The sequence below is a fragment of the Elephantulus edwardii genome, unplaced genomic scaffold, assembly GCF_000299155.1.
Source record: "Elephantulus edwardii isolate Elephantulus edwardi_28Jun2011 unplaced genomic scaffold, EleEdw1.0 scaffold00266, whole genome shotgun sequence".
In the NCBI taxonomy this organism is placed as follows: Eukaryota; Metazoa; Chordata; class Mammalia; order Macroscelidea; family Macroscelididae; genus Elephantulus; species Elephantulus edwardii.
The window spans coordinates 1,144,802-1,171,098 of record NW_006400016.1 but is presented as its reverse complement, the minus strand read 5'-3'; the positions used below and the strand labels follow the sequence as shown (position 1 = coordinate 1,171,098).

Genomic DNA, 26,297 nt, shown 5'->3' with positions numbered 1-26,297 from the left:
TTTTTATGGACTATTTCAAGAAATAGAAAGTATAGACTGTTAGATTTTGCATGAGCCATCTATAAATCCTGTATCTACTCATCCCAGTTGGCAGAGGAGTATGCCAAAGCTCCTTCCATTTCCTTCCTTATACACGTCGTGTAATTGGACTGGCTTTGCGTCGCTCGCTCCATGGGAGACTCCATTTGGGCAACACCATCCAAATACGGTGGTGCATTTATCTCTCCCACTGAACTCTGCGTATATGCAAGCCGAAGATCGAAGATCAGGGCTCCTGAGGTGACCGATGCGTACCCCGCAGAGCCCAGCACGAGGTCAGCAGGCAATTCCTGGAATGGTTTGCAAGAAAGGAAATGTTCCTGGAAGAGTGTATGCCAGGGAGATATTAGAGCCAGTACTTTCTGCCTTGTGGCCACTACACAAACAAACGTAAGACACCTTTCTGAAACCAAATAGCAGTATGACCAGCATTCCTCGATTCTCTTTATGTTCTCCGCAGAGAAGGCACTGAGGTCTTCCTCATCTCATTCCCGTTTCTCCCCATCTCCTTTACAACTTCACTCATTAGGACCCATGCTGGAGGAATGCGAGACAAAATCCTCAATAGGACAGAGGCCCGAGGACCAGCCGAACGCCGGTCTCCGGTCAGCTGGCCAACCGGCTTCCTCACTGGAGGCGCGTTGCTGACGTCAGATTTGGGCGCCGCGCTTGAACCTGTGCTGGGGGCGACGGGGTTGACATGGAGCTAGAGCTGAAAGCGCGGAAACTGAGTTCTTGGGCCGCAGAGGAGATGGGAGCGCCCGCAACTGCCCGAGCCTCGGAGGCGACGCTGCGCAGGTGAGACCCGCTCCGGAAATGAGGCCCTGGAAAAAGGGAGTGAAGATCTCGCCCCAGGGATGAGGATCCCGAGTTGTTGAGGGCGCCCCACTCTGGCAAGTAGCATGCGCGGGGGAAGAGGATGTGAGTAAGGCTGTTTAGGTGGTGACCCCCACACCGCCGCACTCCGTGTAGCCCATCTATACTGAGATACTCTGCGAGTAAGTGATGGAAGACATTCCCTGTGAGGAAATAGGAACTCCAGAATAAAGATGACCCTGCAGCAGTTCGTTTCTCCTTCCCTCGGCCAATGAAGACATTTGTTGTTGTTAGGTACTGTGAAGTCGGCAGCGTCTCAGAGCTACCCAGTGAACAACAAATCTGAAACATGCCAGATCCTGCGTCATCCACATGATCGCTGATGTTCACATTGTAACAGTCACTATGTCAGTCCATCTGATTGAGGGTCTTCTCTCTTTCTCTGACCCTCCACTTTAGGAGTTAGCAAAAGCCACCTCCTGGGGAATTTTGCCTATAGGAATGATTCCCCATTCCTCTCTGTGAGCGGAAACTTGTAGCAGCCCTTGTCCCACTACCAACTCGGAAAATAACTGGAGAGAACTACCTCCCACGAGAAGGGGAGGACCCCAGCAGAGAATACCCTACACACATATCCAATGAGAAGTCTACCTGCTTAGTGACTGGAAACTCCCAGGGAGAGAAGCAAAAGTGAAAAGTACAGAGAAAAACTGGATGAATTATGTTTACGGCATTGAAGTCTATGGGGGAGAGAATAGTCTAAAAGTATTATATTTTAGGGCATTATTTTTATCGTAGGAGTATGCAATGAGGGTTGCAGAGTGGATTATATTTGGGGAGGGGGGGGGGGGGTGGGGAGCTGCGGGGGGATTGTGTACCAATGAGGGAGTTTTTCTTTTGCTTTTCAAGGAGAGGAGCAAATAGGGGGGGAGGGGGGAGGGGTTTGTGCGGGGAGAAGGGTGCAACAATGAGTGAATGGAATCCCAAAATCTCTGTAGATGTTCATTGAAATGAAAAATAAACAACCTAAATTTAAAAAAAAGAAAAGAAAAAAACAACCCAGCCCACAATGAATGGGAATGATTGTATGAAACACAATGTGAATGAAGGATAGTGTGAAACACAAGGTATATAAACTTTGTATGCAAATTAAAAAAAAGTGAAAAGTACACACCCGTTCTCCTCTGAAATTGAGAATTCCCTGTTGCTACCCTAAGAGGGGGGATCTTCCACCTTGTGTGATATTCCAGGCAGACTCTTCTATGCTATTCCCACAGGCTGTGTCTGGGCCAAGGAGCTCACATCTGGGCCTACATCTTGCAGCATGTGCATAGCCAGAGGTGAGCCCTCTGGATGAGGTAGACTGGGGTGGGAGAGGGAAACAGTTAAGCCCCACAGTAACTCCACTTCTTCCTACATTCCCAATCTAGGAGTGTCAAGAAAGTCCGGGGAAACTTGCTCTGGTAACTAGCCTCCTAAACTGTCCCTTCTTATTTCCTCCAGTCCCTTCTAATCCCATCTCCACCCACAGCCTCACACCTCCTGCCCTCCCTCCCTGGTGAAGCTCTCACCATCCCCTGACTCTGTCCTCATTTCCTTAGGTATGGCCACCAGGACAGTTCAGAGGTGAGAATCCTATGCTACAAGATTTTTTTTTCATCGCAAAAGGACTTGTTCATGTATTCTAAGCCTAGTCATGTGCTGAGTTATGCTAGGGGAACTCAGTCACACTACAACCATGATTCCTGCACAGTTCAAGGACAGACAAATATGAGTTAGGGAAGTGGGGAGAGATCTTGCCCAGAGGTAGAGAATGAGTAATAGGGCATCAGAGAGGATATAGGAGATAGGAAAAGAGATAGTTTTTGTGAGAGCAGTAGGAAGTCCATGGGGTGACTGCTCTGGCAATACCCATGAGGAAACTTCCAGGAGGTTCCAGGATTTTCAGACGTGAAGTTCAGGAAAAGGTCAGAACTGGATCAGAGACATGAATGTCATTGGTGCAGAGACAGGATGCAGTCTAGAAGGGTGGGCGAGACAGTCCTGGGGTGAGGAGAGGCCTAGGACAGTGCATTAGTCAGGGGCAGAAACTGACTTTGCCATTCTCCCCTGGCAAAATGAGGAGCCTAGTGCTGCCAGAGGGACAGTTAGGCTGGACTAAGCCTAGACCAGACTGCATATCTCACCCAGTATCTGATCCCACCAGGCCCATCGGAAGTTGGAACTAAAAGCCACTGTGGCCCGCCTGCGAGCAGAGATCCAGGAGTTAGACCAGAACCTGGAGCAGATGGAGCAAGACACTGAGGCTCAGGGTGACCCAGGGGGTTGGGCTGATGTACAGGGGAACCTGGAATTGGGGAGGTATTTATGGCTACCCTGTCCCTCTCATGGAGCCATGGTAGTGTAGTGTTTAAATGCTCAATTGCTAACTGAAAGGTCTGTGGTTTAAACCAACCAGCTGCTCCAAGGAAGAAAGATGTGGCAATCAGCTTTCATAAAAATTACAGCCAGAGAAACCCTATGGGGCAGCTCTATTCTGTCCAGTAAGGTCACTTTAAAGTGACTTAAGTCAGAATCAACTTGATGGGAATGAGTTTGTATTTCTGTGTTCTTGCCACAGATATAGCTGTGGAGCAAACACTGCAGAGGATCCAGACTACTCAGCACCATGCCCTCCTCTTCTGGGCCCAAGCCAGAGCCATGCAAAGACAACAGCGTGGGCTCCAAGGTTCCCTGCAGCAGCTGCAGAATCAGCTAAGTCGCCTACAGGATATTGAGAGGTGGGCCTCACCAGGATGGGAAGAGCCTCACCATGCCTTTTCCTTAGAGATGCTAGTGCCCTACCGCATACCCTTCTTGGATCTCATAATTGTACGCTTTCACCCTTAAGGTTTAAGCTCTATGAAGCCAAGACTTGACCTGATGCTTCTATATCCCCAGTGATTAGAATAGTGCAGACTCTATGTCTAACATACCAACATTACAAAATAACAGTAAATGAGGGAAATGTCTCTGCCCTCTGGGAGGTCACACTCTGGTGGGTCAGGGGATGAGGATTGAGGGAGATATAAACTAAGAAAACAAACCAGTCACATAATTTCTTGTAGAGATAAATGCTAGGAAGAAAAGGGTAGTGTGTCAAAAAGGGAGTGAGGGATGCTACTTTATCTAAGATGGTTGGGAAGGCCTCTCTAAGGAGGTGGCAACTAATTGGAAGAATATCCATAAAGAGAAAACAGTAAGACCAGAGGCTTAAAGCTGAAGAATAGTCAGGAGGCCGGTGCAATTTTATAGATAAGAAGGAGAGCATCAACAAGTGAGGTTGGTATGGTGGCTACAATGTCCAGTAGGCATTGAGGTTTTGCTCAAGACTCAAGAGTTCTTGCCCTTGCTAGAGCAATGCATTTAACCTCATAGGACAGATAAGATAACTGCTGTTGTTGGGTGCTTTCAACTCAACTACAACACATAGTGATCCTAGGAACAACAGGTCTGAACCACTAGGCTCGAGCACATTGTTCCAGCCACTGTGTGAATCCATCTCCTTGAGAGTCTTCCTCTCTTTCTCTAACCCATTGCTTTTCCCAGCATGATGTCTTTTTTCAAGGACTAGCATCCCATGACAACATGCCCATAGTACATGAGGTGAAGTTTTACCATCCTTGTGTCTAAGAAGCACTCTGATTGCACTTCCTCCAAGACAGATTTGTTCTTTTGCAAACCATGGTATATTCAGTACTCTTTTCCAGCACCACAATTAAAAGACACCAATTCTTCTATCCTCCTTATTCATTATCCAGCTTTAAGAAGCCACTGAAAATACCATGGCTTGCATCAGGCACACTTAGTCTTTAGACTGCCACTGTTGCTTATTAGTACTTTGGAGATGTCTCGAGAGCAGATTTCCCAATGCAACATACTTTTTAATTTCTTGACTACTGCTACCATCCGTGTTGATTGTGGATCTAAGTAAAATTAAATCATTAACAACTTCAGTCTTTTCTCGGTGTGTCATGATGTTGCCTGTTGGTTCAGTAATGAGGATTTTTGTTTTCTTGATGTTGAGATGTAACCAATATAGAAGCCTATAGTCTTTGATTTTCTGTAATCAGTACTTCAAGTCTTCTTGAATATGATAACTAAGTGAATTAAATCTTGTTAAAGCTTGTAGAAGAGAGCCTGTTAGCTATTACTAACCTCAGTGTGATGGTAAAGTATCACTTATTTTAGGAGGTTTTGAGTAGAACAATAACAATCCACTTTAAAAAAAAATTATTGGTTCAGTATTAACATTTCACTTGGTAGCGTAACTTTCTATCCTCTAGGCCAACAGAGCTCTCTCTATGACTCACAGCAATTCTGTGAACAACAGATCTAACCCTTGCCTTATCCTACGCCATCCCCACAATCCCCACATGCTTGAGCCCATTGTTACAGTCATCATATTAATCCGTCACGTTAAGGATCCTCCTTTCTTCTCTGACCTTCCACTTCTCTCAGCATGATGTCATTTCCCAAGGACTGGAAGCTTAACTGTTGTTTGTTGTTATTAAGTGCCGTGAGTCATAGACAACTCATAGTGACCCTATGAACAAAAGACCTGAACACTTGTGTAATTTTCATTGTTTCTCTAAATTCATAGTTTCTGGAGGCAAGCTATTTCAGAAGTGGATGCCACTCCTGTTTCTAAGCCTGTTTTAATCAGGGAGCTCCACCAAACACTGTCCACCATGGGTAACCATTATCACATTTGACACATTTAGTGTCACAGTGTTTAGCATCACAGCAACCACGAGCTACCTCTGTTAAGGTAAGTTAAGGTTTCAGTCCTTGGGAAATGACATCATGCTGAGAGAAGTGGGAGGTCAGAAAAGAAAAGAGGATCCTCAACCGGATGGAGTGATAGAGTGACTCTAACAATGGGCTCGAGCATGTCTCCAGTTGTGGGGATGGCGTAGGATAGGGCAAGGGCTAGATCTGTTGTTGATAGATTTGATGTGAGTCATAGAGCTCTGTTGGCCAAGTGGATAGAAAGTTATGCTACGGCCCTCAGGCCTGGTTTTAATTGTTTTTGGTCAAACATTCCTCTAAGCGGTACAGCACTGATCTGTCCATTTGCTATACAGAGGTAACTCATGGTTGCTGTGATACTAAACACTGCAACACTGATGTGGCAAATGCAATAATGGTTACCCAAGGTGGGCAGTGTTTGGTGGAGCTCCCCGATTAAAACAGGCTTGGAAACAGGAGTGGCATCCACTTCCAAAATAGCTTGCCTCCAGAAACTCTGTGAACTTAGAGAAACAATGAAAGTTATACAAATATTCAGGTCTTTCATTCATAGGGTCGCTATGAGTCGTCTACAACTCAATGGCACTTAACAACAACAACATTGTATTTCACACTATTCTTCATTCACATGGTGTTTCATATAATCATTCTCATGCATTATGTGTCATGAAATCAATCACCTTTGGACCTTGCCCATCATTGCTGTCTTTTTGCCAAGATCCATTCTGTTTCCTTGCTTCCCCCCACTAAACTGTGCAACAACCCTGTGGTTTCACCCCTACCTATCCTCACTCTTCCACTAACAATCCACTCTAGATTGTAAAAGAATTACTGATTCTGACTGAAGAACTGAGTTTTCTACAAGGAGATGAGTGAAGAATTTAATACAGTAGTCCAGGTGGGAGAGGATCATAACCTGATTTTAGATGGCAGCTGCTGGGATTCGGGTAGTCTCAGTAACCAGAGGGAGAAGAGGGAATGGGACATAAACATTGTTATCCCAGCTCCAAGGACCTTACACATCACTGCACTCTTCTCTCCAGGAAGGCCAGAGTCGATGTGATCTTTGGATCCCTGAAGTCATCAACCCTGAGTGTGGAGCCTGTGGTCCTGGTAAGGATCCTGACCTTCAAGAGGAAGGGTGGGGGGAGTCTGGGTCCAGCAGGATGGACTCCTATGGTCTCACTCATGCCCCATCATCTTCCCCTAGTGTGATGTCCGAACAGCCTGCACACTCCGAGTCCAGTTTTTACAGAGCCTTCTAAGTCCCCAGACCAAGGGAGGCAGCAACCTGTGAGTGTCCTAGACACCCAAAAAATAATTTGGGCTTTGGGTGTCATTTGTTTGTTAATTCTTCAAACACCAAGCTTCTGGCCAGTATCAGCCCCATGCCTGGCCCATCAGGGCTTCTAGGTAGGAAGTAGGGATGAGGGTGACCTCTTATAGACAGTGGCACCCAGGAAAATAAGGCTATAAGAATGGGAGGAGTGCTTGGGAGGCTCTGGGCACTCAAAAGAGGCATCTGGCCCAACCTAGGGGGCAGAAAGGAAGTATTCTCTGATGAGGACACTTAACTAGGGTAAAGGCTGTCCCAAATAAACTGTACATACAAAAGGCCAAAGCAGCAAGTTGTAACTGGGCAGTTGCCATTGGGCAGCTCAAGTCTAGCAGGCATAGATGGATTTGGTTTCCTCATCTATAAAAATGAGGTCCCGACAGCCTCTAGTTTACAAAGCGACTGATAAAATTATCAAAGGGATGATCATTTTAAAGACCAAGGACCACCCCTTCCTGCCAGTATGACCAAAGTATGCAAGATGAAGTTTTACCACCTTTGCCTCTGAGAAGCATCCTGGTTGTACTTCCTCTAAGACAAATTGATTTGTCCTTTAACATTCTCTGTCCCCCTGCCCACACACAGGACCCCTCATGATGACCACTTTGGAACTTCCTATCAGCAGTGGCTTGGCTCAGTGGAGGTAAGAATGGGGAGGTGAGGAGTTGTGGGACAGTCAGGGGTAGAAAAAGACCACATCTTCCAGCACTGTATGTTTGATCCCTACACTGAGCCTCAAGGGGCCCCAGCTCAGAGCCCTGCCCCCATCTTGCCACTGACCTCACCCAACCTTCTCCACCAGACATTATTGACAAACTACCCCCCAGGCCACATCCTGGCTGCTATGGAGCATCTGGCTGCAGAGCGGGAGGCAGAGATTCGGTCTCTGTGCTGCAGGGATGGGCTCCAAGAAATGGAGATGCCCAGGTATGGAACAGAATGGTTGGGGCAGGTAGTTCTGAAGGTGAGCTGGGGGAAAGAGTAGAGCAGGTATGGAACCTGTGGTAGGGAATGAATGAGGGGGCTGAGCTAAAACTGGCTCCTCCTAAGTTCCAAGGCGAGGGGACAGGGATCTTCATCAGCTGCTCTGCCCCCATCCCCAGGCCCCAGGCCCTGGACCAGTCAGATGCCAGCCAGGCATTGCCATCCATGGTGCTTCTCATCCAGGTGACCAGGAGCTACTCCCTCCCATCCCAAAACCAGTCCTCCCATCCCCGTAGACCCTGCTCACTCTGACAGCATGCTGCCTCCTAGGAGGGCTGGCGGGCTGTGAGCATGCTTGTCACCCAGCGAGGCCCCCTCCTGAAGGAACATAAAGCCCTGGCCCAGCGTCTCCAGGACCTGATGGAGGAAATGAAGAGAAGGACCCCAGGATCCAAGGAGAGGTAAGGGGTCTCGGGAGAGGCCTCTTGGTGGTCTTATGCTATTGGACTCTTTTCTTCCCATTGCTCTATCTCTGCTTTCCCTCCCCTCTGGCTTTACCTCCATGCACCTTCTCTTCCCTCTCCCTGCCCTCACCAGTGTGAGAATCAGCAGCTTTCCTGTCATCCACTCCTCTTGTCCCTAGGCAGGCACTGATACTGGGGCTCCAGGGCTGTGGGCTGTGGGCTGAGCTCAAAGCCTTGCATGCCCAGAGCCAGGAGCTGGCAGAGGCGGCTGGACAGCGGCATCTTCTGCTGCGGGAGCTACAGGCCAAGCAGCAGCGCATCCTGCACTGGCGCCAGCTCATGGTGAGGGACGGAGCCTCTCCGAGATAGGGAAGGCCAGGTGGAGGGCCACAGAAAGGCTTGCAGCCTTGTGACCAAAAACCAGGCCTCCTGATGAGGAGCAGGGTTAGGATGAGGTACACAGGTGAGACTTACAAGAGAAAGAAAGCAGACTGTGGAAAAGGACTGGCGGGGCCTGAAGCCAGAGGCAGGAAGGGAAAACAACAGGACTCAGAGGCCCCCTGGTTCCACAGGAGGAGACACAGGAACAGGTCTGCCTGCTTATCAAGGGGAACTCAGCCAGCAAGACCCGCCTGTGCCGAAGCCCTGGTGAGGTAAGACAGGAGTTGGAACAAGGCTTGGGTCCCCAGGCTGGATTGAGGGCTATGGCTTGTCCTGTGGACAGCAGGCAGAGAACAGGGGCTGAGTGAGCTCAGTCTCCTCTTCTCTTCCCCTCCCTGCCCCCAGGTGCTGGCTTTTGTGCAGCAAAAGATGGTCCCCATGTCTGAGGTGGTGGCACCACAGAGCCAGAAGCTGCTTCGCTGTCTGGAAGAGGAGGCCCAGCATCTGCCCTGCCTACGGTTGGACAACCTGCTGCGACACAACCCCGAAGAGTAAGACCAGGGCTGCCCCCATGTTCCCTTCCCCTGGATGAGACTCAGGCCTGCCAAAATGCTAACCCCAGATTGCTAATTCTCCCAGAAAACCCCCTACTGTAGCACCCCACATCACTTCCTGGTTCCTGAACCTCTGACTGCACCTCTAAGCCCCCAGAAACTGACCCTCTTTTCTGTGCCTTGCTCAACCCAGAGTTTCCCCCCAGGTTGAAGTTGCTGCCCACAGTCCTACCGTCCATCTACCACCTACACCCGGCATCCCCCAGGGGCTCTAGCCTCATAGCACTGAGCCGCACGCTGGGACTGCCCCCTGGGAAGGTGAGTACCCTAACCCTAACCCTCAGACCTGTCCTCCCCCAGCTCCTACTCTGCTGTGCCCACGGTAACTGTCCTTCCACCTCCTGCCCCAGGCCCCAGAGCTGCTCCTTCCAAAAGCCGCCTCTCTCTGCCAAGACCTCCTGTTTATCCAAGACCAAGGGGGTCTCCGGTGCTGGAATCTGCTGCATATGAAGACAGCCCTGCCATCTGGACCGTCCACCCAGGGTAGTCCTGCCCTACTTCCAGGGCCCAGCATCCCTGACCATTTCCAACCACCCCCGCCTCCAGAAGGAATAACGACATCAGTCACTCACATATCATGTGCTTAGTGCTTTAAGCGTGTTCACTTGCTTGCCCTAGCCAGCAGCTCCATGAAGCTGTTTTTCTCCTCGTTTTACAGAGGAGCTAACTGATCCCCAGGGGGCTCACCTAGCCTGCCTTGAGGTTGGAGCTGGGAACTGAATCCAGGCAGTCTAATGTGGGTCTGTGCTCTCAGTCATGAACCCATACTGCCTATCAGATTGAAAGTACCTGCCCCAAAGAGCATGAGAGAGTGAGGCTGGAAGCTTAGGAAGGAAACTAAGAGGACAGAGGGGAAGGAAGGAAAGTGGAAGCTGAGCAGTAATTTGTGGAGATTGACAGGGGAAAGATTAATGTGTCCAGCGTGAGGCCTTAAACTCTAGTCTGGTGGGTGGTGGAATTTTGAGACAAAAGCCTGGAAGAAGAAAAAGGTTTGGAAGCAATTCTGAGGTCAAGACTTTAAGTAGAGCCTTGATGGCCATATCCTGTGAGGCATGAAGGAGCGAGAGGCTTCAAGGTTGCCTCTATGTTTCTCACCTCCAGAGTTGCTGCAGATCCACACATCCCAGGAAAAGGAGCAGAAGAAGAATCTGGGGAATGTTCTGAATTGGTTGGACAATCTGTTGAAACAGGCACTGGACCGAATCCCTCAGCTTGAGGGAGCTGTGGGAGACTGGTGAGATGAGAGGGCAGTGAGACCAGAACTAAGCAGGGTGGAAGTCAGGACTGGAAGAGGGAGCGGGTAAAGGGGAGGCCAGGGAAGGAAGGTCTGGAGTCCCAGGCCTTCTCTCTGACACCATCTCCTTCCCAGGTGGGAGCAGCCAGGCCAAGCTGCCGTCTCTGGGGAGCACTGCCAGGGTTTGTCCCTGCCCCAGTGGCGGCTACGCTGGGTCCAAGCCCAGGAGGCCCTACAGAAGCTATGCAGATGAAGATGAGACTTGAGCAGGAATCAAGAACATCACATATGTTCACCTTACAACCCACTTACCCCAATAAAACTCTCAGAAGAAAGCATTTGTGGGTTTATCAGCCCACTGTGCCCACAACTGTTGTCCCTCCTTCCAGTCTATACTGCTGCTCATCTCAATTCCTTCGCCTCATGTCCTTAGTCCTGACAAAGCCAAGAGAATGGAGTACTCTGGATCCCACCCTGAAACACTTATCACTTTCCCACTCAGCAAAAAAAATAGTTGAGGATACAGCACTGAACAAAACTAACTAAAGTTCCTGCATTCAAGGAGTTGTCATTCCTGGGCAGAGAGACAAACTTTAAGTGTCAGGATAAATAAGCAAAATGCAAAGTATGTTAGAAGAATCGCTGTATAGAAAAACACAGCAGGATGATGGAGGGGCAGACTTAAACAGAGGGCTTGTACAAGAGCCACAGTGTCAGCTGCCCTGAGGCCAAATCTAGATCATACTTTACAGCACCACAATACACAGACCTTGATAGAATGGGAGAGAAATGGGAAACAGGACTTCAAATTCCTGAAAAACAGATCTGCTACACAGGTTGGGACTGGAGAAATCCCCAAGACTGACCCTGAGGAGGGAGCTCTGATCGCTCAGTGAATCCACCAGGGACTCCATGGGCAAAAGATGGGCAATCTCCTCCCATCAGTTTACTGGCTTTGAAAACCAACTGGAGATTTAGCCATGGGCCACTTCTGACTCGACAGTACACAACATTACCCTGAAATTTCCTTCAGACCTTGAAGTGAAACTAATTCAGTATCACCTTAGTGGTATTTTTAAGTGTCGTCAAGTTGCTTGTGACCCAGCGACCAGCTCTGAACCCTGCTCCATCCTTTGCCAACCTCATCATCTCCAACACACCCATCCCCATTACCCCAATCACTGAGTCAATCCATCTCATCTATCTCTCTTGCACTGTCCCACTACCCTCCCAAGCATGATGGCCCTCTCCAACAACTGGTCCCTCCTGGAAATATGCCAAGATGGAGCTTCAGAATCCTTGCCTCCAAGGAGCAACCTGGTCTCACCCTCTCTTGGATGAACCTGTTTGTTCTCCCAGCAGTCCATGGTATATTCAATACTCGTCTCCAGCTACAGCTCAAAGGCATCAGTTTTATTATCCCTAATCATTGTCCAGCTGTCTTACACTTTTTGTTTTCCTGGCTCAATCTCTTCACCATCTATGATGATGTCAATTGGCCCAGTGGTGAGAATCTTTGTTTTCTTGATGTTGAGCTTCAATCCATATTGAAGGCTGCAGTCCTTGACCTGCAGCAAATTTCTCTTAGCCTCCTTAGTTTCAGCAAGCTAGGTTGTGTCATCTGTGAAACGTAGTTTGTTGATGAGTCTTCTTCCAATCCTGATGCCATATTCCTCATACAGCCCAGCCTCCTGGATGATCTGTTCCACATATAGAATGAAAAGGTATGGATATAGGATGCATCCCTGGTGTACACCTTTTCTGATTTTGAACCATGTGTTTCCGTGCTCTGTTCAGATGACTGCCTCCTGGTCCAAGTATAGGTTTCACATAAGCACAGTCAAATGTTCTGGGCTTCGCTTTCTCAGTTAACCAGTTTGTTGTGATCCACGCAGCCTTTGCATACTCAATATAACACAGACATTCCTCTAGTATTCTCTGCTTTCAACCAAGATACATCTAATGTAGCTACATTAAAATTCTTAGAAGATGTGTGTTGAGATGGAAAGGGAGAGGGAGGGAAATGTGCAACAATGAATGAATGAAAATCCAACTTGTCTATAAACATCCATTAAAATCACAATTAAAATTTTTATTAAAAAATGTATGTTGAATATTAAGAGGAATGTGTTTGTAACCAAAAGCCTAAAGTGACTAGGAGTTCAAATCCACCAGCTGCTCAGTGGGAGACAAATGGACAGTAACCTTCTATTGGGAGAATGGTGATGCCAGAACACCTGACTCTGCTCATTTGTAGCCCCTACTTGGACCAGAAAGCACTCATCAGAACAGAGCAAGGAAACACTGCATAGTCCAAAATCAGGAAAGGAGTGCATCAGGGATACATCCATTCTCAATACCTTTTCAAGGAGGCTGGACTTTATGAGGAAGAATGTGGCATCAGAATTGGAGGAAGACTAATCAACAACCTATCTTATACAGATGACACAACCTTGTTTGTCAAAACAGAGAAAGACATGAAGTATTTGCTGCATAAGTTCAAGGACTGTAGTCTTCAATACTGAAGAACAACATCAAAAAAAGATTCTCACCACTGGACCAATTGGCAGAACCATAATAAAAGGAGAAGAGATTGAAATTGTGAACAATTTCTGTTTGCTTGGCTCCACATTCAACATTCTTAGCACCAGTAATCAGGAAATCAAAAGACGAATTGCATTAGGGAAATGTGCTGTAGGGACCTCTCCAGAGTGCTAAACAGCAACTATGTCAGTTTAGAGACTAAAGTATGCCTGAGCCAGGCCATGCTCTTCAAAATTACTTGCTACACATCAGAGAGCTGGGCAATGACAAGGGTGACAGAAGAATCAATACCTTTGAGTTGTGGTGCTATAAAAGAGCATTGAACATATGGACTGCCAAGAGGACGAAAGCAAATTACTCACTGGAGGCAAGGATTTTTTATTTTTTTTATTTTTTTTTTTTTTGAGGCAAGGATTTTTAAGCTCGTCTCACATACTTAGGGCATGTTGCCAGGAGAAACCAGTCCTTGGAGAAGGACAGACATTATGCTTGAAGGGAAAGGGTCAGGGTGGGATAGGAAGACCCTGATGAGATTGATTGACACAGTAACTGGGATAAGGGGGACAGGAATGTCAGGGACAGTGAGATTGGTAGGGCATGGTTTAGAGCTATTGCACATAGGGTCCCTATGATTCATAGGCTACTCCACTGCACATAACAACAATATGGAGACAGGTTTGCTAGGAATCTACTTGATAAAAGTGAGTGTATGTATGCATCTTCCTTTCAGGTAGTTAAGGGGTTAAAAAGTAAATGCTGTTGTTGTTATGTGCTGTCAAGTCACCTGCAACTCCTAGTGACCCTAGGAACTCTGAAGCCTGCCCTTTCCCAAGTCAGTATCACTGATTCCGACACACTTACCCTTATTTCCCCAATTACTGTATCAAATTTATCTCATCCAAGGTCTTCCTCTGCTGCATTGTCCCTCCATCCTTCCAAGCACAATGGCCTTCTCCAAAGACTGGTTCCTCCTGGCCATATTCCCAAAGTATGTGAGATCTTCAAAATCCTCGCCTCCAAAGAGAAACTTGGTTTTAGCCTCTCCAAGTTAGACCTGTTTGTTTTCTAGGCAGTCCATGGTATGTTCAAGACTCTTCTTTAGCACCACAACTCAAAGTCATTAATTCTTCTTCTGTCATCCTTAGTCATTGTCCAGCTCTCTGATGCATAGCAAGTAATCATGAAGACCGTACCTTAGTCTCTAGACTGACATCATTGCTTCTTAGTACTCTGATGAGGTCCCTGACAGCAGATTTTGCCAATGTAATTTGTCTTTTGATTTCCTGACTGCTGGTGCTAAGTGTGTTGATTGTGGAGCTGAGCAAGTTGTAATTGTTAACAACTTCAATCTCTTCTCCTTCTGTCATGGTGCTCCAATTGGTCCAGTGGTGAGAATCTTTGTCTTCTTTATGTTGAGCTTCAATCTTATTGAAGACTATAGTCCTTGACCTTCTGCAGCAAGTGCTTCAGGTTCTCCTGTTTCAGCAAGCAAGGCTGGGTCATCTGCATAACACAGTTATTGATGAGTCGTCCTCCAATCTTGATGCCACATTTCTCTTCATAAAGCCCGGCTTCCCAAATGATCTGTTCTGTATATAGATTGAAAAGGTTTGATGCAACCCTGATGCACTCCTGTTTTTGAACTATGCTGTTTCCTTGCTCTATACTGAGAACTGCTGCCTGTTTCAAGTAGGTTTCACATGAGCACAATCAAGTGTTCCGGGATTCCCATTCTTCTCTAAATTAGCCACAATTTGTTGTAATGGACACAGTCAAATACTTTCATAATGTAGCAGTCAAATGGCTTTGCAATGTAGCAAAATATTTTAAAGTAAAAAGTGAAAGGTTTCCGATCGAATCCAAGAACCAGCCTAGGTAGAGATAGAATTCTTCTCAAAGTTTATTGCATACGGGGCTACTCATCAAGGGCACTAGCACTGGGTGTTGGGTTTAGGGGGTTTATATGAGGTCATTGCAGTGGCTCATTAGTGCATTAAGTTTCTGGTCTTCGGAAACTGGTTCTGGAAAATGTCCTGACGTAGGATTTTCTGAGTTCTGGTTTCATAAAAATATCCTGACATAAGATTTCTGAGTTCTGGTTTCGGATGTCCTACCTTAGAGAGTTCTGAGTTGAGCTTCAACCTCTATTTTTATTTTTAGCCTAAGAAAAGTAGCAAATAAATGTAGCAAAATATTTTAAAATTAGTCAACTCTGCTTTTCTATCCATCTAGCTTTTTATCCCCCCAACTTTGCCTTAGGTTTTGAATAAAACATGGGAATATGAATAAACAAAAAAAGGCATTGTGTTGTTGAAATTGAGGTGTACATGGGGCTTCATTATATTATTCTCTACGTTCGTTTTACAGTAAGTAGGGCAATGGGAGGGGGGTAGATGTGTCGGAATCAGAGAGACTGGCTCAGGACCGGGCAGGCTTCAGAGCCTTCAGAGTACATAGACAGGGTTGCAATGAGTCGTAGGCGACCCGATGGCACATAACATTCTTGCGTGCAGTTGAAAATACTAAAAAATATTTCGGAAACTTAAAAAAAAAAAAAAAAAAAGGATCCTTTGGGTCCCAGTAAAGAACACAGCTATCAAACCGGCACCTGCATCCTTCTGAGCTTATTGATGCCTGTGGTTACACTCTAGCCATATGTCTCCCATTTTAGCCTGGCAAATGCATTCTTAAACTTAAGAAGTCATCTCCACCAGGAAACTTGGGTCAGAGCTTCGCTAATCACGTTCCCTTCCCAGTAGCTTGACTATGACTCCAGACAGGTAAGCTCTGATCTCCATCCTCACTCAACTCCGCATAGTGATTCGTATCCGTTGACTTAAAAGTTCCGGCGGTCCATAGGCGGGGCCTCTCAACTTTCCTGCGTTCTCAGAGGTCCAGATTCCGACCAATTGACTACTAAGCTCTCATTAGTTCGTGTTTGTTCCGGGAGCCTTGTTGCTGCACTCTCATAGGCCTAAGGTTTTGCGTGATTCTTTTTGGCACTCCCATTGGTCTAATTCCCTTCTTGAGGCGGACTCTCGGCTTGTACCGGTTCTCATTGCTCTAGCTTCTACTCGAAAGGCGGGCCCTTGGTGACGTCTGACGTCATCTACCAGCGCCGATATTCTCGTCCTGACGTCATACCCCGGTACCAGCCGTGACGTTGTCAGAGAGTGTACTAGCCTGGCGGCGACGGCTCCAGCGAAGCGGTAGTAGCAGGGACAGCCACGGCAGGAGCAATGGCTGGGACAGGGCCAGCCCCCGGACTCCCGGGTGCAGGAGCGCCCGTGGTCCCGGGTCCTGGGGCTGGCATCCCGGGCAAGAGCGGCGAGGAACGCTTGAAAGAGATGGAAGCGGAGATGGCCCTGTAAGGCCCGCAACACAACACATAAAGGCTACCCTTTAATCAGAGCCCTCAAGTCCTGGCCTCCACAGGATATATATTTCTTTCATGGGGAAGTAAAACCTTCGGGATTGTGGAGCTGGAAATGGGAAGAGGTTGACAGACGTCAGACGTGAAGGCGAGTTGTCGTGATTTGCCAACCCTGATTTCTGCTATATACTCTGTTCCTACAGGTTTGAACAAGAAGTTTTGGGGGCTCCAATAACTGGTATTCCAACAGCTGTACCCGCGGTACCGACTGTTCCCACGGTAGAAGCAATGCAGGTCCCCACAGCGCCTGTGATTCGCCCAATTATAGCAACCAACACCTACCAGCAGGTATGGCCGAGCTAAAGAATTTAAGTCAGGAAGTACAATGCCTAGCACTCAGTACAGTTTGTATACAGAAGGTATCTATATCGACTTAGTAATTAGCAAGACAAATACTGTCTTGCTAATGTCATAAACTAGTTTCTTCTGCTGTTTTATGTGTTGGATAACAGTAATGACTAAGACCGTATTTCTGCTCCTTGGAAATGTATGTTCTAAAGCATGTTGTCCAGTAAAACGGTCAACAACGGGGGAAATACTCTCATTTATTCCATACTTATATGTAAATGAAATAGTTCCTTAGTTGTATTATATTTTATATTTTAGCTAGCTAAAGTGACTAGTAGAAAAGGAGTCTATTAAAAATAAAGTTAGTTGACATTCATACAGTGTGTTAAATAATTATTGAGGGCCAAGTTCCTCCATTGGGAGTTGCACTGATAACCTAAAGGTGGTGCCTCTCTGGCCATGTGAATCCATCAGCAACACCTCGGCAGGAGAAGGATGAATAGTCCTCCCATGTGATTTACAGCCTCAAAAACTCACTGGGGGTCAGCTCGGAGTTTCTTCCAACTTGACAGCAATGAATTTTGAGTTGCAGGAGCTCTAGTGACATGAGTTAAGTACTGGGCTGTTATCCCAAAGATCAGACCTTTGAGGGAGCTCTGGTGGCCTAATGGCAAGAAGCTGCACTGCAATCCCAGAGGTATGCAGTTCAAATCCACCAGAAGCTCTTCTGGAGTAGGAGGGGCAGTCTCCTCCTATACCAGTGAGATCCAATTTGATGGTACACACACTAGAAATAATAATAAAATAAAATAAAAATTTAAAAAAAAGATCAGCCCTTTGAATCCACCATCTGCTCTGAGAGTGAGAGAAATCAAAAACACTGTGAGGAAGCTCTGCTCCTACCTGTGGGGTCACTATGAAATGCAGTCAACTCAATGGCAGTGGATTAGGTTTCTGTGCTTTACATAAAGAGCACAGAACAAGAAAAACTGCTGCTGCTTTGGAGTTTGCAGGAGCTCTGGTTGTTCTCTTTACCCAAAGGCTATGCCTCTGTGGTTCAGATCTACCAATGTCTCCAATGGAGTAAGATAAGTAATTTCCTGGGCCTATTTACTGCCTCAGAAACCTACTGGAGGGTCAGCTAGCTATGAGTTGCGTTTGACTCGACAATAGTGAGCTTGAGGGAAACTAGACCACAGTAGGGTAAGAAAAGAAGAATTTTTATCAATGTAGTTAGAGAAGTTTTTTCTGAAAAGGTAATATTTAAATACAGAAAAGAAGAGAAGTAGAGTGGAGGGGAGGGAAGCATGTAGATGTGTGGAAGAAAAGCACTCCTAATGCAAAGGACCTGTTGTTGTTTGTGTTTTTTTTCCGCCCCCGCCGCCCCTAAAGGACCTGTTGTTAAGTGTCAAGTTAAGTATGATTCGTAGCGATCCTGTGAACAACAGATCTGACCCCTGTCCTATCCTGTGTCATCCCCACAATCTCTAACATACTTGAGTCACTGTGTCAGTCCATCTGGTTGGGCGTCTTCCTCTCTTGCCATTCCTTCACCTTGCCAAGCATCCCCCTCCAAAGATAAGCCTCTTCTAGCAACATACTCAAAGTATGTGAGATGAAACTTCGTTTGTCATTGCCTCCAAAACAGCACTCTGGCTGCACCTCATCCAAGATATATCTGCTTTTCCAATCCAGGAGATAGTCAGTACTCTAGCATCACAACTCAAAAAGGCATCAGCTCTTCTTCTGTCCTCCTTATTCATTGTCCAGCCCTTAGGAGCATACCAAGTGATGGAAAGACCGTGGCCTAATTCAGGCTCAGCGTAGTCCTCAAACTAACATCATTGCTCCTCAATAATTTGAAAAGGCTCAGGTCCCAGTATGATACATCTATTGATGGGACCTGAGGCAGATGCGTATCTGGCATGGTCAAGGACTGTCAGGAAAGTTGATGCATCTAGTCTGTTACTACTCATGTAGTGATAGACAAGGGGAAACATGGGAGGAAATGAGGCAGAGACATGACAGACCAGACACTGTAGGGCCTGGGGTGAGGAACTGTAAGGGTCTCTGTTTTCACTCTGAGATAAGAGATACTACAGGATTTTGAGCTAGGGGTAATGGAGTCTAACTTAGATGTTAATAGTCTGCTGTCTGGAAAATAGATCACAGGGGCCATCGGCAAAAGATACGTTAGTTTGGATCAAAATAGTGACATGGGAGATGGAGAGAACAAGATGGACGTAATTTTAGATAGTTAAATGGGGGACAGAGGGAAGATAAAGTTGCTAAGAGAAGTTGCTACTGGGAAGGAGTAAGGACAGCTTTGCTTGTTTGATTCTAAAGATCTAAGAAGCGTGTTACCTAAGATCTGAAAGTTGACATAGAACTAATCCCACATAAAATGAATAGAGTATATAACTTTGGCCTCCTGGCATGGGGCAGACAGGGCAGACTAAGGACCTGACTCTGGATCTTTACCCAGTCCTCCACCCTTCCAGGTTCAGCAGACTCTCGAGGCTCGGGCAGCCGCAGCAGCCACAGTGGTTCCTCCCATGGTGGGCGGGCCCCCCTTTGTGGGCCCAGGTAAGTAAGGAGTGTGGAGTGGTTGAAGCTTTAGACAAGTGGTAAAAGGGAGGCGGTCTAGCATTCTTGTCTCTCTTCTCTCAACAGTTGGCTTTGGCCCTGCTGATCGGAGTCACCTTGATAGTCCAGAGGCTCGAGAAGCCATGTTTCTGCGGCGAGCAGGTAAGTGTGGTTTAGGAGCCCCACATTTCCCTCCTAAACTCAAGGGAGCTCAGTGGCCTAGTATATAAGAAGTTGCACAAAGGCAAGTGGTTCAAATCCACCAGCTGCTCCTTGGAAGAAAGATGGGCATTCTCCACCCATGGGATTTACAGCCTCTGGAAACCCACCAGAGGGTCTCATTTCCCTAAAAACAACAAAGACATCTCTGTAGTTAGTCAGGTTTCCCTGTTCTAAATTCACCCCCTTCATTTCATTCCTCACCTTCATACTGTCCCCTTCGTGAAGCACAATCCTGATCTGTTCTGTCACTTCCTTGCTTATTTCAAGTAATTTCCACTCTTGTGAGGCTTCCCCTCGTCATGCAAATTGCTCCACCCTCAATTTCACTCTAATCTGTATTTTTTAAGCACATTTATAATTTCACTAGCTTGCCATGAATTAATCTAGTAGATTATTCTTTGTTAATCACGTTTTAACACACAATTCGATTCCTTTACTTACCATGATCATTTACTTTAAAAGGTAAGTTCTATGAGGGGCAGGGGTCTTGCTTACTGTATGTAACACAGTAAGTGATACACACTGTTTTCCAATCTCTCCACCCAGCATTGAAGGCCTTACACAGAAAAAGACCCCTCACTTCCTCAGTAGGAGCTCAGAACATTGCTAGGATATGCCAGCAGTGCTCTCATTGAGGTTCCTTCTCTCGTCTCTTACTGTCGCCTACTTCCGTAATCTCCTGGCCTACACTTTCCCCAGGCCTTTCTACTTTTTGCTGTTAAGGTGAACTTTATACATGTAGTAAGGTTTTGTGGAATTCCTTCCCTGTGTGTTTGGAAGGAATGTGTGTTTGCAGTTTGATATAAAATTATGGTATAATTTCTCTTAGATCAAAGTTGTTTTTACTTAACTTTTGTCTTTAATCGAATGGTGTCTGAGACATTTTAACATTTCTGGTGCTATATTCTAGTCTTGATCAAAATACAGTTCTCATCCAGCCACTCTTGCCCAGTATCTAGCCTGGCTTTGGCTCCCCAACTGCCCTCAGGAGGACATCCGTGGCGCAGCCAAAAAGGACATACAAACATGGTGCCCTTTGACCTTTGCTTTACGATGTTCTCTAACCTCCTTCCTTTTATATTCACTCTAAATGGAGAATTGGGTGCAGTTTGCTCACTGATACTCTGCCTGTCTTGACTCTGTCCTTTGCCTGACCAAATCCTCTTTATCCTACTGGTCTTTCCTCATAGGCCTCTCTCTCTCTGGTCACCCTGGCAAGGTCAGAGAACTTCTTTGGGGTCTCAATGGTGGTGAGTCTTTCTGACACTGGACTGGGGCTCCCCGAGAGCCCTTTGTCTCTTAGTGTGTCCGTAGCATTGCCCAGCAGGGGCTCAGCAGAGAAAACCCTCAGTGGTGAAGTTTTGCTGCCTAAACAAATGAACAAAGGAGTTGTGGCATAGTTTGTAGGATGTTATGCTGCTCACCAAAATCTTTCACATCTCCATTGGTCTTAGAAACCCAGTGGAGCATCACTTTGAGTCAGAACTGACTCAACAGCATTGAATTTTGTGAGCTTGAGCAATAGAAAAGATCTCCGTGTCTTCCAGAAGATTCCTGGCCCTCGGGATCTCTTGAATGTTGAAAGTACCCCTAGCCCTGACACACACTTTGCCCACGTGCTCCGGTCCCCCATGACACACACCCCCATCTCTCTCTCCCACAGCCGTGGCCCCTCAGAGGGCCCCTATCCTTCGACCGGCCTTCGTCCCCCATGTGCTGCAGAGAGCAGGTGAGGGGGCCATGGACATCATTACTGTCACATTCCCACCCCTGAGCCCTTCAGCTCCGCTACTAACACTCTGACAGATTCTGCTCTCTCTTCTGCAGCAGGCGGCCCTCGTCCTATGGCCCTTAGGCCACCTCATCAGGCCCTTGTGGGTCCTCCTCTACCAGGACCCCCTGGTCCACCCATGATGCTACCACCAATGGCTCGGGCCCCAGGACCCCCCCTCACCTCCATGGCAGCACTGAGGCCACCTCTGGTAAGTCGACAGCCTGCTGATGGCTAGAGGTGCGAGCAGGGAACCCTCAATTCTGCCCTGCCTGTGTATCTGTAGTATTTGTTGTCCTCTCACTGCTTTTTCTGTCTTAGTATGTGTGTGTATTTGGAAATCTCTGTGACTCTGGTGTTTTGTTTGACCTTAGATTAGTGTCTGTATCTGTATGTCTGTCTCTGTCTGTGTTTCTCTGTGTCAAAATCTGTCCTCTTTTCTGTCTTCATCTCCCACTTCCTTTTTTCAGGCCCTTGATGTGTTATTCTCTGTGGTAGGAGTAGAAGTTAGGTCTGAGCCTATTATCTGGCCCCTCTCTGTCCACAGGAAGAGCCAGCAGCCCCCCGAGAACTTGGTCTGGGCCTGGGCCTGGGTCTGAAAGAGAAGGAAGAGGCAGTGGTGGCCGCAGCAACCGGGCTGGAGGAGGCTGGTGCCGCAGTGGCTGTAGGGGCAGGGGCCACCCCAGCTGGCCCTGTGGTCATTGGGCCCAGCCTACCACTGGCTTTGGCTATGCCATTGCCTGAGCCTGAGCCCCTGCCCCTACCACTGGAGGTCGTGCGAGGCCTGTTGCCCCCACTACGCATTCCTGAGCTCCTGTCCCTACGTCCAAGACCCCGGCCCCCTCGACCTGAGCCACCTCCTGGCCTTATGGCTCTTGAGGTAAGTGGGAAGTGGGAATGTTAAGAGGGGAGGCCGGAATGCATGAGCTTCCACACAGATAACACATGGAGTCCTCAATCCATGGAGATAGAAATGATCTGACAGCCCTAGAAGTTGGAGAGCAGTGGGAGGCAGACATATATAGACCCACATCCACAAGTACTTCAGGTTCTAGAACTGTGCATGCAGGAGGACAAGAGTACAAAGGAAAGAGGAGAGCTTGAAGGAGCAGAGGAGTCCAAATGTCTTCAATGCCAAGCCCTCTCCCTCAGAAACCTATCCACTCCTTCATAGGTCCCAGAACCTCTGGGTGAGGACAAGAAGAAAGGGAAGCCAGAAAAACTGAAACGTTGTATTCGCACAGCAGCTGGGAGCAGCTGGGAGGACCCAAGCCTGCTGGAATGGGATGCAGGTAAGTGGGTGACATCAGGGCTAGGCACTGTGCCACTGTAGGCAGGCCAGACCCCGCGTCCCATCATGCTGCACTATGGCTGGCCCGGCTCATGGAGGGGGGGAGACTGTGGCCCTCAACAGTAGGACACTCACCCGCGACTGGCCAGAACTTGACCTCTGTTTTATTCACGAAGGGACGGACTTGCTAAACATCAAAACTCATTCTTTTTTGTAATAAAATTCAGTGAAACTAAAATATTCCATGAAAAGCGTTTCCAGTGAGCAGCTTAGCAAGGAACACTTCGTTGTTTGCACTCCTGCTTTCGCTTAGTCACTGGAAGTGGACTCTAAACACCACTGCATGTGAATATCTCAGTATTCATCTCTTCGAGACATTCTTTTAAATCATATCATCATTGTAAGATCTAAGAAAATTACATACTATACGGTAACTCACATTCAGATTTCCCCAACTATTTTTCTTCAAATCAGAGTCCAGCCAGAAGTCATATGTTGTCTTTAGTCTTCTATCTCTAGAGTACCTTTTATCACAGACTACTTTCCCTCTTTCTTTTTTTCCCCCCAAGCATCCCAGCCAGTTGTCTTATGAAGGTCCCATCCTCTAAATAAGATTTTTTCCCCCTTCCTGGGTGGTTGAATTTGTTCCAAGAAGCTTCATTAATTATTACAGAAGCTATGGGATGACCAGGACTGTGTAGAAAATGGACCCACTCCAGCCTTTTTCTACCTCTGTCTTCTTGCCTGGGACTTTTCTGCTTGTTCCAGGCCAGCATGGCAGTCCCAGCACCTTCAGTGCCTGCCTTAGAGTCTACTTTGTCATTTGGATAAGTCTACCTCTAGAGAGTAAAAATGGATTTTATCTCATGGAGATAGGGATCCATCAGAATAGAGTATGCTTACTCCAGGCACAGTCCTGACCCAGAGGACATGCCCACAGACAGGCCTGTGATCACTGACAGTAGGTGCTAAGAGCCTTAGGAGCTCTCAGCAGCAGGTTTCTAGGAGACAAAGAAACCCCAGGAACCTAGAGGAAAGCTAGGGCTGGGATGGAAGTGGGGGATTCTTTGTGGGAATGGGTGGATGACCCTGGGGTGAGGACAGTGTGGTCAGGACTTAAAGTGAAGACTGGAGCCAAGTACCTAGATTCATGTCTCACATTTGCTACTTTCTGGTCATGTGACTCATGAGGTGACTTAGCCTCTATGCCTCAATATCAAAGCCTTTTTGGGGAGGAGCAAAACCTCCAGGTGCTTAACAGAGTTTTGTCTCTGTTACCATATAACTGTAAGTTCGTAATACAAAGAGCCTTGGACAGACTGCTAGGAGCATGGCGGGGGCAGTTTTAGGGGGCTGCCTCCAGTAATACAAAGAGCCTTGGACAGACTGCTAGGAGCATGGCGGGGGCAGTTTTAGGGGGCTGCCTCCAGAAAGGATGGGACCATTGGAACAAAGCACACAGTGGGCCGGGCCATGAAAGGCAGGACAGGGCATCTACATGCTCTCTGACCTCTTCTGTCTCCCAACCCCAGATGACTTCCGGATTTTCTGTGGTGACCTGGGCAATGAGGTGAATGATGACATCTTGGCACGTGCCTTCAGCCGCTTCCCATCCTTCCTTAAGGCTAAGGTCATTCGTGATAAGCGGACAGGCAAGACTAAGGGCTATGGCTTCGTCAGCTTCAAGGACCCCAGCGATTACGTGCGTGCCATGCGGGAGATGAATGGTGAGTGAGGTCTCCCCTGAGGCAGTGGATGTGCTGGGCCTTCTCCCTGAGTCCTCCAGGCCTGATCTTGAGCCCCTACACCCACAGGGAAGTATGTGGGCTCTCGGCCCATCAAGCTGCGCAAGAGTATGTGGAAGGATCGGAACCTGGACGTAGTGCGGAAGAAGCAGAAGGAAAAGAAGAAGTTGGGCCTCAGATAGTGTCTGTGGCTGGGCAGCTGCACCCACCTCACAGGGTGCTGACTCTTCCCTACCGTTCTCTTTAGAAAACCCCTCAACTCTACTGACCCACCTTACTCAAAACCAGTTTCAATAAATTTACCTTCATTTCCATCTCTGGCTGGGCCACTTCCTGGAAGCACTTTGGTAAAGAATGCCTGGTGTACCTGTACTCCATGGAAGTGGAGAAGTTGGAGAGTCTTGTTGGTTTTACCCACGCAACATCACAAACACACAACATCCAGGCATTTTTTGAGTCCCTACTCTGTGTGCTTTCCATATTGAACCTTCACACGTGATGCTAAGTGCAGCACAGTCCACAAAGGCAGAAGTGAATGATCATGACAAGGCTACAGCTGAGCCAAGTCAAAGCCCCGAGAACTATGTCCCAATTCCAGCCTGTGTTCATCAAGATATGGAGTCTCTGGGCCCTGCCCTATTACAGTTCACAGCCTTCTAGGCTTGCAGCCATTCAGCAAACCCACCAAAGTCCTGGACTGTGCTGGGGACACAACAGTAACTAAGCTGGTTCTTAGCCCTGCCGTGTGGAAATTCACCATCTGGTGGCAAGAGATGGAAGTGTTGCCAGACAGAGCAAGCCCAGAGTGGTCAGGGTTAAATGAGGGAGTCCAGGGTATTGTAGGAACTCTGTGTACGTGCCTCACCAAATACAGAGGTCTGAGAATGCTTCCTACAGGTTTTCTTGGCCAACCTTGTCTCATTTTCCTGTGATTCTGTCTCCCGTCTCCATCCCTTCCCCAGCATCAGCAGTTCTCACCCCTGGATCTCTCAGTTCTTCACTGCCTGTGCCCATTGCATTTTGCTTGCTATCCATCTGTGTGGGTCTCTCTCAGTGTTTGTAGTTGTCCCTCAACTTTTTGTGCTAAGTTTCTGTGTCTAGAGAGAGCTATTGGCCTAGTGGATATAAAGTTATGCTACCAAACCATGGGTGGGTGATTTTAAACTGTGACCTCAGGCCTGGTTTTAATTGTTTTGGGTAAAACATTCTTCTAAGCGGTATAGCACTGGTCTGTCCATTTGCTGTACAGAGGTCCTCGTGGTTTCTGTGATGCTAAACACTGACAGTGATGTGTCAAATGCGATAACGGACAATGTTTGGTGGAGCTCCCCGATTAAAACAAGCTTGGAAGCAGGAGTGGCATCCACTTCCAAAATAGCTTGCCTTCAGAAGCTCTATGAACTTGGAGAAATGATGAAAGTTCAGGTCTTTCATTCATAGGGCCACTATGAGTCATCTACAACTCGACAGAAAAAGTTTCTGTGTCTCTGAATCTCTCTTCTCTCTTTTTTTCCCCCTCTGCAACTTGACAAATGGAGAAACTGCTGACACCTGAACATTCTTGTGTGTTACCTAACTGCATCCCAGCCATGCCTTCTCACTGTATGGCCCTGTGTTTTAGACCTTACTACTCCTTCACTGCCTGCTTGTCCAGACTTCAGATGCCAGACTAACAGCTGAGACTACCCTGAAGGCAATAGCAAGTCCCCAGAAGCTGAGATAAACCTTAAGCAGAGAAGTAACATTGCAGATTTGTACTTAGAAAGCCCCAAGGTTTCCTTGCTTCTGGAAGATACCTGGGTTTGGGGAGATGGGGCT

The 26,297-nt window shown here is 47.4% G+C and overlaps 2 protein-coding genes across 4 annotated transcripts; both read left to right on the top strand.

Moving 5' to 3' along the window:
- Positions 1–739: 739 nt before the first annotated feature.
- On the top strand, positions 740–10,852 carry HAUS5 (HAUS augmin-like complex, subunit 5). The gene is made up of 19 exons (XM_006899675.1): positions 740–837; positions 2,133–2,195; positions 2,286–2,318; positions 2,457–2,481; positions 3,062–3,167; positions 3,476–3,635; positions 6,690–6,759; positions 6,857–6,939; positions 7,568–7,625; positions 7,785–7,909; positions 8,086–8,149; positions 8,237–8,367; positions 8,550–8,712; positions 8,943–9,023; positions 9,157–9,302; positions 9,512–9,623; positions 9,716–9,848; positions 10,467–10,599; positions 10,735–10,852. The coding sequence occupies exons 1-19, from the start codon at positions 740–742 to the stop codon at positions 10,850–10,852; spliced, it is 1,902 nt and encodes a 633-aa protein (XP_006899737.1).
- Positions 10,853–16,280: 5,428 nt separating this feature from the next.
- Positions 16,281–24,793, top strand: RBM42 (RNA binding motif protein 42). Of its 3 annotated transcripts, XM_006899672.1 has the most exons (10): positions 16,336–16,510; positions 16,720–16,864; positions 19,366–19,450; positions 19,538–19,612; positions 21,336–21,401; positions 21,479–21,654; positions 21,991–22,323; positions 22,618–22,735; positions 24,267–24,461; positions 24,549–24,793. In XM_006899672.1, exons 1-10 carry the CDS (start codon positions 16,383–16,385, stop codon positions 24,659–24,661), a joined length of 1,434 nt encoding a protein of 477 aa, XP_006899734.1. In that variant the 5' UTR covers positions 16,336–16,382; the 3' UTR covers positions 24,662–24,793. The 3 variants fall into 3 exon arrangements, with proteins under 3 accessions (XP_006899736.1, XP_006899734.1, XP_006899735.1); XM_006899674.1 differs by lacking the exon at positions 21,336–21,401 and having other exon boundaries at positions 16,281–16,510; positions 21,503–21,654; positions 24,549–24,792; XM_006899673.1 differs by lacking the exon at positions 21,336–21,401 and having other exon boundaries at positions 21,500–21,654.
- Positions 24,794–26,297: the final 1,504 nt, after the last annotated feature.